At 29.5% G+C, this 15,509-nt stretch overlaps 1 protein-coding gene across 4 annotated transcripts; it reads right to left on the reverse strand.

Moving 5' to 3' along the window:
- Positions 1-5,800: 5,800 nt before the first annotated feature.
- LOC107848034 (E3 ubiquitin-protein ligase AIRP2) lies at positions 5,801-11,076 on the reverse strand. 4 transcript variants are annotated; one of them, XM_016692689.2, is made up of 7 exons: positions 10,560-11,076; positions 10,241-10,383; positions 9,353-9,479; positions 8,188-8,350; positions 7,971-8,037; positions 7,239-7,476; positions 5,801-6,604 (listed from the first exon to the last, which is right to left on the reverse strand). In XM_016692689.2, exons 3-7 carry the CDS (start codon positions 9,436-9,438, stop codon positions 6,397-6,399), a joined length of 762 nt encoding a protein of 253 aa, XP_016548175.2. In that variant the 5' UTR covers positions 9,439-9,479; positions 10,241-10,383; positions 10,560-11,076; the 3' UTR covers positions 5,801-6,396. The 4 variants fall into 4 exon arrangements, with proteins under 4 accessions (XP_016548175.2, XP_016548176.2, XP_047254761.1 ...); XM_016692690.2 differs by having other exon boundaries at positions 10,870-11,072; XM_047398805.1 differs by lacking the exons at positions 10,241-10,383; positions 10,560-11,076 and adding an exon at positions 9,619-10,001.
- Positions 11,077-15,509: the final 4,433 nt, after the last annotated feature.

The raw sequence follows: 15,509 nt of genomic DNA on the forward strand, positions 1-15,509 counted from the left end.
GCACTTAGATAGCCCAGTGGTGTTATTTACTCTTCTTGGGCGCTTCCTTCAGCCTACTGTGCGGGTTCGATCCCTGCTAGTGACTTTTTTTTTTAATTAAAAAGAAGTTAGGTATTGCTGCTATAGAAATAAATAAAAAAATAATAATAATAATTTTTTAAAATTAAAAAAAAGTTAGGTGTTGCTACTATAGAAATAAATAAATAAATTATTATAATAATAATAACAATAATAATAAAAAAAATAAAAAAAACAACGTCGTTTTAACACAAAAAGCAAAGTTTTGACAGTGCACACAAATATGACCTTTAACTATTCAAAACTGCACAAATATGACCTCTCTCCAAATCAGCCCTTTTAACGACGTGGCACCGTGTGATTGGATTACCTTTCCACGTAGGCGCAAGTGGGACTCACGCATGGGGTTGCAAAATCGGAGGTCATATTTGTTCAGGTTTTGAATAGTTAAAGATTCTATTTGTGCACTATCAAAGTTTAAGGTCAAAATTATAATTTGGTGTCAAGTTTAGGGTAGTATTAACTCTCTAGAGAATGTTGATTAAATAAGAGAGTTGTTCTTTTATGTCTTTAGTAAACTCTATATGATCGGCAGTTTAATGCCTATGTCATATAAGGGCACTCTTGAATCAAGTCCCAAATTTGTGTTACATTGATCAATGAAATCTTTTAGAAAAATCAAGATAATATTAATAAGATGGGAAACGTCATTATAAATGCGTATAAGTCAAAATTAATTGCTGTACTTTGTTTGAAGGAAGAAGAGTTAAAATAATATGAATTGATCATTGATTCAATGGTTGGCAGTTTCTAACACATATTTGATTCTATTCCAACTGCCCTACCTTCTTTTCCCAATCACCAGAACCAGAACTTTCATTGCTTATAATGTGGCAAAACAGAAAAGAACAAGAACAATAGCACAAAATATAAGTTGTAGTAGTAGTATACTTATTCTACGCTATAGTCTACTTAGAGAACAAACTTATAGTAATAGATTTTATTTACCTTTTGTAGCTAAACAATAAGTAATCTATACTAGAAAACATCTTTCATAGTAGACACTTCGCTAACGTTGTGGCTACAGATTTCCAAATATTTTTAGAGAATCGATTTTCATGAGTTAATTCATACTTTGATAGTGTACAAATAGGACCTTTTAACTATTCAAAACCTGAACAAATATAACCTCTGATTTTGCAACCCCATGTGTGAGTCTCACTCACGCTTACGTGGAAAGGTAATCCAATCACACGGTACCACGTCGTTGAAAGGGCTGACTTAGAGAGAGGTTATATTTGTGCAGTTTTGAATAGTTAAAGGTCATATTTGTGTACTGTCAAAGTTTTATTTTTTTTGTTAAAACGACGTTGTTTATTTTCAATTATTATTATTATTATTATTATTATTATTATTATTATTATTATTATTATTATTATTATTATTATTATTATTATTATTATTTCTATAGTAGCAGCACCTAACTTTTTTTTAATTTTTAAAAATTATTATTATTATTATTATTTTATTTATTTCTATAGCAGCAGCACCTAACTTTTTTTTAATTAAAAAAAAAAACAGCCACTAGCAAGGATCGAACCCGTACAGTAGGCTGAAGGAAGCGCCCAAGAAGAGCAAATAACACCACTGGTCTATCTCAGTGTCTTGTTTCATGTGGTCCAACATTAATAGACGTACATAAATATACATTTTCTATCTTATATATATACAACGTAATTTTTTTACCGAGGGGGTTCGGGTGAACCCCATGGCAACCACGTAGGTCCGCCCCTCGTTAATTTAATAAATTTTTAATAACGTTAATTTAATAACATTTTAATTACGTTAATTTGATAACGTTAATTTAATATACTACTACTACTATCCTTAATAACATTAATTTAATAACGTTTTATTAAAAGTATATTTTTTATTATTATTAGTATAATTTCATCTTTAATTTAATATTTAAATAAATAATATTTAGATATATTATATAACTTAAATTCGTCCTCTGTTTTATAATATATATACATACCCGCTCGATTTTTTCATATGAGGCTGACCCGCCTAATTAATAAATCTTCAATATTGTTCTTTTTTCGCAATGACAAAAGAAATTAGATGTCATTTTCATCTTTGAGCCGAAAATAATGAAAAAATAATAGTGAAGAGTCATTTAATATTTGTGCAGTTTTAAATAATTAAAGATCATATTTGTGCACTGTCAAAGTTTAAGGTCATATTTATGTATTATGCCCTTAGATTTTAAGCTGGACGCGCCCAGTTTTACGTGTTGAACACGCATTTTTTCACGTAGGAGTGGAGGTCATATGTGTGCAGTTTTGAATAGTTAAAGGTCATATTTGTGCACTGTCAAAGTTTAAAATCAAAGTTATAATTTGGTGTCAAGTTTAGAGTCATATTTATGTATTATGCCCTTAGATTTTAAGCTGGACGCGCCCAGTTTTACGTGTTGAACACGCATTTTTTCACGTAGGAGTGGAGGTTATATGTGTGCAGTTTTGAATAGTTAAAGGTCATATTTGTGCACTGTCAAAGTTTAAAATCAAAGTTATAATTTGATGTCAAGTTTAGGATCATTTTTATGTATTAACTCATTCTAAGTGAAGTGTCAACTTCTATTTGACCATACTTTTTGAGAAACATATTTCTTTTTTTTTCTTAGAAAAAAAAAAAAGAAATACTATGATTTATACCAATAAATTGCAAAAACTATTAAAATATATATATAAGTTTGACACAAAATTATCATTGTTATAATGAACTAAATAATAAATTGTCCAAAAGTCATAGCACTATATTTTTAATAGAATTACAACGAGTAATTATCAACTATTACAATTTATCTAATTATAATCAGTTATGAAAATTCATCGTTACAACAACTACTACTACATAATCTTCACATATTGTATGAACAATATCTTTAACAAAAATGCATTCAATGAGTGGTTGGATAAGTAGAATTATAGTTTGAGTCATAATTGATTGAAATATATATTTTTTTATAGAATATAAGAGTTTGGGGTACGTTTAAAAATTTTTGGAAAAGCCCAACACTAGATTTTGACCCAACAATCACTTTTTCTAGATTCGGGATATTGGTTTTTTTACAAAATTTATTTGTCAAAGCTTGAAAAAATTTATAGTCAAACAACTTTTGCCAACAAATTTTTCAAAAACTACTTATAATATCTATGATCGACGGATGACTAGTCCTTACATTTAGGTGGTAGATAAAAACATCCCTAACTTTATTTTAAAAATTAATTTATTCTTTAATTTTGATCAATAATCATTCTTCCCCTTTTATCCTGTAAAATATCTATTTCGCTCTTATTATTTCCAACCCTCTATTAATGTAATACCTATTTATATTATTTATATTTAATATTTTCTTAACCTAGGTATATATAACTTCTAATTTAAGTTTATTAACATTATACATAGAATAATATTTTTATGAGTTTATGAAAAAATTTAAATGTCTGTTATTTCAATATTATATGCATTATGTATGTATATATGAATGTACATGCATGTTCATGTATGTTTAATTTCCACCTCTATAATTTCTTTTATTTATATAAATAAACAAGTTTTGATAGTTATTAATATAACATTACTTAAATTATGATTTAAAATAGTTTACAATCTAAATAAACATCTTCATACATTTGTCCTTATGTTTTTCAGTTTTTCCGTATTTCCTGCATTGATATGTATTTATAAAGCTATATTATTACTTTTTTTTAATAAGGAATGACAATATTTTATGACTATTAATTGTTATTTTCACTTGTATAAATAAAAATTAAAATTTTAATTATTATTAATAAAATCAGTTTTTAACTTTTCTAATTTACTTCATAATAAAACAGCATTAACTTATTTTTCATTTTTTGGGCTGACAATATAATATTTATTTTTATATAAAAATTTAATACATAAATTAAAGAAAATAAAAATATCATAATTTTAAAGAAGTAAAAAAAAATTATAAGAGTGATATAAATAATTAAAAAAGTTTAATTAGAATAAAGAAAAAAGATTGATTACTGTTAAAAATTGAGAAGGATGTTTAACTTTGAAAGCAAAATTAGGAGTGAAACAATTTTCACCCTGAATTTTTTTTTTTTTTTTTTGAGGGGTTAGGGGGCAGGAGATTTGCCTTTTCATTTTTGGCTGGTAGGGGAAGTGCATGTATACTTGAATATCAGATAAGTGCTGACAAGTGTCCTCCATGGACTATGTGTCATAATAGACACATTAAATGTGGACCGGGCTTATGAAGTTGGCCCTTCACTGAGTTTTGTACGGAATTCATAAAGGGTCCATTCATAAATGGCCTTTCTCTTCTTCTTTCGTCTTTTTCTTTGGAATTTTTTTTTTCTCAATCATCAGACATCCTTCTGTCTCACAAGTAGGTGCTTCCAAATTTTACCCTTCGATCCATATATCATAGGTTCACATACTTGTGGGATAAAAAGAAAATCCCATGTAACTATTATCAATTGTGTGAGATACAATAAAAATTTTCGATTCTATACTATTTGGCTAGTACTATTACCTTTTTTTCCTTCTTTTTTTGTTTTTGTAGTAATTGAAAAATTCTCAAAAATCAGCAAACACGTAATAACTATTGGAGCGAGGTTGTTTACTTGTCTTTCCATGATTTCTACAATGCGCTTTTTGATTGAGTTGGCTTTGATGATAGATTTTTTTAAAAAAAGGTCTGATAATTTGATTTGGTTTGATATTAATTAAATGAAAAATCAAATCATATCAAATTGACAACCAACATAGTTTCTTCATAGTTTTGAATCATCCATGAATTCTTTCCATTGTTGTTTCTTTTTGCTATAAAGTCCAAATCCAACGTCAATCCATCTCAAAGAGAAAATGTAGATCATTCTCTCAAGCCCATTAAAGAATATTTGTAATTGTTATATCCTCAATAAAAAATTTCATAACAACTTGGAATTCAAAGAATGTGGGTTATTTGTTTTATCAAAATTCATTATCTTTCAATTCTGTTTGAATTCCCGTTGTATAGATAGAAAGGCTTAGGTGAATCTAGTACTAATATAACATAATTGTTACTATATATTCTAGTTGCTCTAGTTTTTTCAATTTTTTTACTATACCTACCCCCATTATTTGATCAAAAAAGGTAGATTTGCATCAAAACCCAACTTAATATATCATCATCAAATTTCTGAATGTTTACTCAATTTCATTCAAATGTTAATAAATCGACAAGATGTAGGTAAAGTTCGACCATTTATTTCGATTATTTGGTAAAATAAAAACAAACTGGCAACGTGGAACCAAACTGGTAAAATCGACCAACTAAAATGATAGGTCTGGTTTCGTTTTAAGAAAAAACCAAGTCAAACCGCCCTACAAACACAGTAAAACAAATAGATACCTTAATTTTTTTTTGGTTGATATCTTCAGTGTTCATATATGGGTTACTCATTGATTGGAGAAATCCACCAGGCACCCAGTTATAACTGGAAATATGATGAAAATATCTCCATAAGTATAGGCATAATTGGAAGAAGATTCTATCAAACGATTGAGCATCTCCTTGCAGTACACATAACTCACTAGCAATTGTTTTGTTGGGTACAGTACATTATTACCAGTAATTGTTTGGTTAGGACTTAGACAACCTGAATTCCTGACCTGTGTTGATTCTTGAAAATAGTAGCTCTGCTCTTAGAGTTGAATGCATGCTCACCTTATTACGAAATGAAAAGGAAAACAAAGTGTACTTATATACACATAGGAGAACATTAATAAATCTATACAGCAACAACAACAAATCTTCTGTTTAAAACATGAGGATTCTACTGTACCTTCTGTTTGGTTATTCCCCTCAATGAACATTGGGATATAATAAATGGCAAAAGTATATGGCTTTGGTCCATCATACATCCTTTACAGTAAATGGTTTGATACTGTACAAGCAGCAGCTGCACTTGCCAAAAGACAAATTTAGACTTTTGCCTTCTCGTTTCAACACTCAGGGTCTAAAAAAACTGAGTTGAATGTCAGGAATATCTCTATGCTCTACTGTCATTACTCTTTACATAATTTATCTCCATTTAAGAAACTCATTACAGATTGCACCAAGCAAACATGTGCAAAGATTAGTCATTCCACAAACACCTTGGCTCTGTAGCTTTGAGTTTGCAGTACGGATAGCTAGCAGTTTTCTTAACTATGTACAATGCGAATGAGACCCCTTATTCAACTGAAGTTGTTGGGATCTACACTCATAATCAGGAATTGTCCATATGTAGTCATAGGTCAGCATGCATGATACAGTGGCTTCGACTTCCAAGTCTATATCATATAATCATAAAGCATTACGCTGGTCTCACAGACGGCTAGTGGCAACTTATCAATATAGAGGTAGAAGCGCCTTAAGTTCTCCTGCGCAAGTATGCTGCTATCAACTACATCACAGTCACTAGTTAGAATCCACAAGTCTCTGGAGTTTACTCTCGATAGACTACCTCGGCAAAAAGGGCATGATTGAGACCGGATGTACCTGACAGATAATAGTAATGGATTTTAAATGTCGTTGGTTCAAATTAAGCAATAGATATATGGACAATATTTGGTTGAAAAGATTTTTGAGCAAAATCATGTATTAGTTCACTTCAAATACTTCTCAAACCAAGATTTTTGAGCAAAATCATGTATTAGTTCACTTCAAATACTTCTCAAACCAGTATTTCAAATGCTGTATTTAATATTTGCAAATATAAATAGGCAAACCAGTGTCAGGGGCGTCTCGTCTATTAGGTCACTTTTTCATATATAACTAGTTATATATACCATTTACAATTTTTTACAGAAATCTTTTGTAAGCATAAAAAAAAAAAGAGAGAGAGAAAAAAACCATATTTTTACATGGAATCTTCCCTGGCATAAAAAGGAGAACAACTCATGACTAAGTAGAGTTTTCATGTAATTTTAAAAAGAAAATATATACATACATATATATATGTAAGGCCCCCAATATGGTTGAGACGCCCCCAACCAGTATTTGCAAATAATGAAGTTTAGTACTTGAAACACTGAAGTAATATTTGAGGCCAAACAAGCCAATCTTGCATCAAATAAGCCAATCTTGTTAACATTGATGAAACTAGTTATGCAAAGGGGGGTTCTCATCATACCAGTCTTGAAAACAACCAACACACATGGAATGGCTACAATTAGGCAAAACCACCTTGGAGCCAGTTTCCATGCATATACCACATTCCTCTTCTTCGCCCTGTATACTTTTACATGACTGACTGTTCACTTCCACCCCTTCCCCATTTGAAGTGTTAGAGAGTTGAGTTACTTTATGATTCTCCTTCATTAGTTCCACTAGATTTCCCTCCAGCTGCATTAGTGAAGGATATATAATGGCTGCATGATTTTACAACAACGTTTGAGCATTGATGCAATTGTGGCACACCTTTCCATATCATTTTATATTCAGTTGAAAGAGGAGAAAAGTAATACTCTCTCTGTCACAAGTTATATGATGATGTTTGATTGGGCAAGGAGTTTAAGAATGAAAGAAATACTTCTGGAACTAGCGGTCTAAAACAAGTCATAAATTTTTATGTTGCTATAGATCTTCTCATTAACTGACTAAAAAGGAAAGAGTTTCTCAAAAATTGGACCAAGGGAGTAGTTTCATGAAATTGATTAACCAAGTATTAACTATCAAATTCAATTTTTTGCCTTTCTTTTTAATTTAAGTCTTATTTGCCTTCATTTGAATTGCACCAAAATTTCACTTTCATCTCATGTCTCAAAAATTACTTCTTATTTGAGAACTTTCTTTTGCTTTTCTGTCTCCCTCTCATTTTTGTATTCTGCACCAAAAGCAGAATAAACGAGGAAAGAATACAAACCATAGAATTCATTAATTGTGGCTTTCCTTTCTGGTGGGGACGTTGCTGGCATTCCATCAACATAAACCTACAAAGATGAAAACATCAGTTGTGGAAGCAATACTGAATATATATATCCTTTGAAAGGTGAAACAAATGGACAAAGACAACCAAAAACTCAACACTAGGCATTGTCTTTAATTTGTAAAGAATAAAGTGAAGTAAAAGCGAAAATCACCTTGTAAACAAGAATGTGAAGGAGGCCTAAACAACTAGCCAGATTATCTAAACAAATATAGTCCATCCATTCTATCAGAAATAGCAAGAAGGGGGCAAGAAAACCATAGGAAACTTTCATTTGCACACAATCCCCATCGAAATCCCGGCGAAGAGCTGCTGCCCTGCAAAACACACCTCGTGAACAAAACAATTGTTAGCTAGCTATTCTTCAAACAATTGTTGTATATCTAAAGAAATGAATTGAACCACCTCAAAAACAAATTCTTCATAAGCTAACACAATATCACATGTTTCTTTTAATTTCTTCTTCAATAATTGTTCAAGTGTGCACCATCTATGCTAAAAACTTAAAACTATTAGAGAGATCATACTTTTGAGTATTCAATCATTTCGCATTTCAACACACCTCTCCTCACGTGTTGGCCTGACTTCTCTTTCCGTAGTGCAAACACGTCAAATATTTTTCTCGCTCATTTTCTTTAGCTGTGGCGAGACTTCAATGTAGGACCTTTGTCTAATACACAATACCATGTTGATGTGTGTTGACCATGTTATCTAAAAGTTTAAGCTATTAGATAGAGTGCACATTTAGTTACTTAACAATTTACGACTATGGCAATTGTGACCATAAATCTGAGCCAGTTGAACATCTATATCACTATATCAAAATCAAACTTTAAACGTCATGCAAATGGAAATGGGCAATTTCTGTTAAAAGGAATTATTCGAGCTTGAGCTGCTTTACTACTCCCTCCAATCCTTTTTTATTTGTCACATTTTGCTTTTTGAGAGTCAAATTGCATAAATGTTGACTAAAATTTTATGAGATATTTTTCAGCATATTAATATGAAAAGGATTACAACTCATATGTTTTTTGAATATCTAAATATAAAATTTTAAATATTGAGTTATTCTAATTCAATTTGGCTTCCAAAATTAGTGAAATTGATGGAAATGTGGCAAGTAAAAGTAACAGACAAATTTCAATATCAAAATTACAAATTTTATGCTAACTACCCAAGAAGGACAATGATGTGCAAACCAACTCATAAGAAGTACATACACTAGAAAAATTGATCAGAAATAGCAGATTCGCGTTACTTGGATTATGAAAACAAAAACAAAGAGAAAAGAAAGAGAGGAAGTTTAAATAAAGAGTTACATAGTATTGGCATGTTGAACATCAGCTTCAAGGGCTTTGATGGATTCTCTAAAGGAAGAATTCTGGAGGGTCTGATTCTGCCACATTTATTCTCACCTTTTTTCACTTAAAACTGTTTTCTTCAAGGCTAAAGAGAATCACAAAAAAAAAAAAAAAAAGAAGAGAGAGGATCATTTTAGGATGATGATTCTAAAAAATAGCTATTAATAAGGAGAAGAAATTAAAAAGTAGGGGTTGGTTAGGATTGCTTAATGGTTTTAACTTGCCTTATTGAAGCCTGAAAGTAAAGAAAAGGATATCTTCAATATGTGTCATTTCATTATCTGCCTTTACTAATTTTTTCTTTTTTTCTTTTCTTTTTCGCTGTTCATATGCACATTAAATTCTTTTTTTTTTCAAATTAGGCAAAATGGTCAATGAACCCTTGTACTATGTGAGTATATTTCAAAACTTTTGATCGTTAATCAGAACTAAGGATAGACTAAGATGCTCCGCTGTTCGATACCCACATTAAATTCTTTTTTTTTTTTAAATTAGGCAAAATAATCAATAAACCCTTGTACTATGTGAGTATATTTCAAAACTTTTGATCGTTAACCAGAATTAAGGACAGACTAAGATGAGGGCACCGGCCTAGAGTGAGTGCGAGTGAGCTCAAGTTTTGATTAATTTTATATTAAAATAATTATAAAAAATAAAAATAATATTAAAATTAAAAAAGATCCTTTTTTTTTTTCTCCATTTTTTTTAATTTAATAAAATAGTTTTAAAAATAATAAAAAATTTAAAAAAATAAATAAACCCCTTCCCCAACCCCCGTTCAGCCCCTCCGCACCCACCCCAGCCCCCGTCCAGGCCCCCCCACCCCACCCCAGCTCCATCACCTACCTCTTTGTTCTTGATCTTCTCTTCAAATATCCCCATTTAGCAGATTCTTGAAACACAAATTGCTCCAATTGAATCCAAAATCAGCGATCAAAATCTAACTGATTAAGCAAAATAATTCAAATTTCTCAAAATCTGATATCTTTCTGCAAAAAAAAATCATAAAAAATCACTAACACTTTATACTACATCTAAAGAAAACATAAATATAACAATACCATCACCCATGAAGCAAAATTTAATTATTTTTTCTACTGATTAACATCATAGAACTGGCCCCTTCAATTTTATTTTAAAGTTTACACATGAAGCAGAATCTCACCATTTTTTGTACTGATTACTATTAAAAATTCCACCTTTCCTTCTTTATGAAAACACCCTTTTGATTTTCTCATACTTTCTTATCTACCCTCTATCTATCTATCTCCATACAAACCACTCCACAATCCAAATGAAGAACCATATTTCACAGTAATTCACAACAAAATCAATTTTAAAAAAACTTCAAAAATGCAAAATTCAACACTCACAACTAACAAAACAAATCAACAAATTCATCAAATATCACACAACACATCAAAAAAAATATCCATCAACACACACAAAGAAAAAAAAATCAAGAAAATGATTACAGAATTTTCTTTAACAGCTTGTTGAAGCAATTTTTTTTAAAAAAAAAAAAAAAGGATAGAAATAAAGGGATTTAGAGAGGTGTAAGAAAGAACGTTAGGTGAGTTGAAGTGATGTTTCACTTTTGTTTGTGCATTGAAAAGTAAAGGAAGAGAAGAAGAGAGGAAGGTGCAAAGCCATAAAAGTAAAATAAAGTGGACAATGCAAATGGAGTAATAAACATAAGTTACCATTTTATTTATTTTTTCAAAAAAAAATAATAATTAACTATGAATGAAAATGACATGAAATTTAATGTAATACCTGAAAATGATGTGAAAGTTAACGTGACAGACGTGAAAGCTGACATGACAGCTGACGTAGCGAGAGTATCTTACACTCACAAAAAAAGTGTTTAAAAATGTTACTTTTTAGTGGGAGGAGTTCAGATGATAAACATGTAACTAGAAGTAAAACTGACATAATATAGGGGTATATTAAACCATTTTGCCTTCAAATTATAAATCTATTTAAATTGAAATGAGTTTAGAACTTTGAATTTATCTAGTTTAATTCTTTAAGATCAACATGACCTTTTTTTAGTTTTTATGGATTCTTAAATTTTTCAATTAAATGGCTTGAGGAGTTTCGTAAATTACATATCCAAAAGAAATTAGAGTATTGAAATAACTTTTTTATTATATGAGTGTGAAACTTCTTTTTGTTTCACAAAATATTGACCCAAAGTTTGTGAACCAAAAAAAATTTGAATCCATCAATTTATGAGACAGAAAAGAAAAACTGACATAATTAGTATTGATTGTGTGAGACACATAATAAAACTTTTCTTCAAAATATATCTATAGTTGAATGTGCAATGTACGTTTAAGACGTCGAATTATTACAAGACACAAAAATTACTTTTACTATAAGATAATGGTTGGATTTGATGAAAAAAAATATTTTTGTTTATAATTCTCTCTTTTGTTGGAAAGAAAAAAAAACAATATAAGACGCAAAAAATATTATTTTTACTACAAGAGAATGATTGGATTTGATGAAAAAAGTTTACTTTTGTTTATAATTCTCTCTACGGCAAAAAAAAAAAGGAGGAACAATTTTTGGTGTCCTTCAATCAATTCAGATTCTATGTTTTTTTTCCAAAAAAAAAGTAATAATATTTAGAGAAACGTATCAAAATATTAAAATATGTATAATTACTTAGACATAATATCATTACCATTTTTTTTCCAACAAGAAATTATTGATTATATACAACAATCAATAGATTTATAAAAAAGAAAAGGACTTCTTTAAGTGTGACTGGAATATGTTGAAAGTACGCTGGGAGCTATATAGTATATACAACTTTAACAAAAATTGAAAAGTGATTTGGAGTTGTGAGCAGTCAAATTCATAGATGAAATCGATTTTGAAGTGTGTCTCGGCGACACATGTATATCACTGTATATCACACATATATATACGGACAAAATATATACTTAAGATGTACACAATTAGACATGGCAGAAACTTCGTCTTCCTCCTTTTAACTCAGATCTTCACCAAGTCGTCTCAACAACACCTACTTGAAACAAATTCAGATTTTGAAAACCCAATTTTTGAACTCAAGCTTAAGCAAGCTTCATTGGTTGTTCCTATCGTTTTTTAAGTGTGCTTCCTGTTTCAAGTAACTAATTCAGTTTTCTTTCAGATTTGAATCCTAAACTGATTTTAGCTATAAATCTTTAATAGTTTTCTCAAAGTTTTTGAAATAGATCAAGTATGGAGAATAATTTGTGTATTACTTCATTACGTAAAAAGTATATATACAATTCAATGAGTGCTAATTAATGAAAACTAAATAAGAAACGAATCAAAAGAAATCTTATTGTATTAAGCTATATGCACTACATCTAAGGGTGCTTATGTGTATTAAGCTATATGCACTACATCTAATGGTGCTTATGTGCATTCTTTAGCACTCCCCTCAAGTTAGAGATCATGTCCAGCTTGTTACAAAGATAATTAGAGTACTAGTCAACATTTTTGCAAATAAATCAGCTAGTTTCTCTTTTGTCTTCTTGTAGCAAGTGTAAAATTTAAGTTCTTTCATGATACACGAATTTGAGGCAACGTATGGTGTCAAGTGGGCCGGGTTGGGTCAACCGGAATCGACCCGTGAAATTTAATCGGTTGTGGGCCGGGTCGGGTTGTGGTTAGGTGGGCCGGATCGAGTCCGGTTTCAACAATAAATTTTTTAAAAACAATCCTGAACCGGCCCACTTAGCCCAACCCGATCTAACCCACCTAAATCCGGTCAAACCTGGTTAAAAATTCAGTCAAAATCGATCAAAAAATAAAAAAAAAAGTTTTTTTTCCAATATATGCTATATATACCCACCTATATACATTTTAAATACGTTAAACAATATATATACACTATATATATAGTATATACTACATTAAAATTTAAAAAATATATACACATATACACAATTACACATGTAATCGTGTATACGACTATACGTTAGTTAAAGATATATATTACTCTAAATAAAACATATACTACAAGATATATACTACAATATAATGATATATATATAATAATTTATAAAACATATACACATGTATACGTTAAATATATACGTCTATAGAAGATATATACACATATATACGTACCATTCAATATATACGTACTACTTTAAATAAAATATAGTACAATATATATTTTACAATACATACACACACTATATATATAGTTATATACTAATTTATAAAACATATACACATGTATACGTTAAATATATAAGTTTATAGAAGATATATACAAATATATACATACCATTCAATATATACGTACTACTTTAAATAAAATATACTACAATATATATATACTACAATACATACACACACTATCTATAGAGTTATACATTAATTTATAAAACATATACACGTGTATACGTTAAATATATACGTCAATAGAAGATATATACACATATACGTACCATTCAATATATACGTATTACTTTAAATAAAACATACTACAATATATATATATATATATATATATATATATATATATATATACTACAATATATACACACACTATATACATAGTTATACAGTAATTTATAAAACATATACGCATGTATACGTTAAATATATACGTCAATAGAAGATATATACACGTATATACGTACCATTCAATCTATACGTACTACTTTAAATTAAATATACTACAATATATACACACACTATATACATAGTTATATACTAATTTATAAAACATATACACATGTATACGTTAAATATATACGTCAATAGAAGATACATACACATATATACGTACCATTCAATATATGCGTACTACTTTAAATAAAATATACTACAATATATACACACATTATATATATAGTTATACGCTAATTTATAAAATATAGACACATGTATACGTTAAATATATACTATTTTAAAAAATATATACACTATTTTAAATAAAACATATGCTACTTAATATAATAAATTAATAATAGTATAATACTTAATAGTAAATAAATAATATATTAAAACTAAGTTTTTAATTTAAACTAGAAATTCGATTTAAATCATTAAATGAAAAAAATTACAAAGTAAGGATTAAGGAATGAATGAATGTTGAATTTTATTTATTGCAAAATGATCTAAAATTTATAATTTACATGAATGAAAAATCTACAAATTTTGCATCATTTTCTCCAACTCATTCATGTTAATATTAACGAGAACTTACAAAGGATAGTCAAAGTCAACGGGGGAAAAACCATGCATTAGACTTGATTCTGTTGAGTTCTCTTGTGAAATAATTTCTTCAAGTCTCTGCTCGTCGTACATCTCCGCTTCCATTCTTTGATTTCTTCATTCAATTTCAATCCAATCTCTAAGGCAAATGAGAACATTTATTGCATTGCTTCCCAATGAATGTCAGTTGTCTCTAAGTTGCTGCCGTCTAAAAACGCTCTCCGATGCAACGGTTGACATTGGAACATTCAAGATATTTTTAGCTAATCTTGAAAGCACAGGATATTGTGTTTCATTACTCCTCCACCAATCCAACGCGTTGATCCGTCGTCCGTGATCCTCTAACGGCGATCGAAGATAATACTTAAGCTCTACCCGATAAGTTGATATGTAAGCTCCCTTCTCAACACTGTTCCAACAATTTAAATCATAAAAGTGATCAGAAAAACCACTATGTGCCGGGCTTTTAGAAGATGATGGCTCCTCGGGAGGATGAGGAGCGACAGTTGGAGTGATATTTGCAGGTACGACTAAATCAACTAAATCAGCATTGTTATTATATAATTTATCAATATATTCATTCGCATCACCCATAGCCGTTCACAAATTAGGTTGTACTTGTTGAGAATCATTGTTAGTATATATTTCTAAATTAGCATAAATAATTGTACTAAAGTGGCACATAGTATTATATTTCATGCACCGATTAAGCATAGCACCAACAAGTAAATAGGGAGAATCGAAAAAAATATTTTTTTAAATTTAGCAAACATGGCACCAACAACATCTTTGTAACTTTCTTTATTTTTATATTCTTTGAGTAAACCAGGAATATCGGTTATATATGCCAAAATATTACAAACAGTAGGATAATAAGCACCAG

The sequence above is a fragment of the Capsicum annuum genome, chromosome 11 (assembly GCF_002878395.1).
Source record: "Capsicum annuum cultivar UCD-10X-F1 chromosome 11, UCD10Xv1.1, whole genome shotgun sequence".
In the NCBI taxonomy this organism is placed as follows: domain Eukaryota; kingdom Viridiplantae; phylum Streptophyta; class Magnoliopsida; order Solanales; family Solanaceae; genus Capsicum; species Capsicum annuum.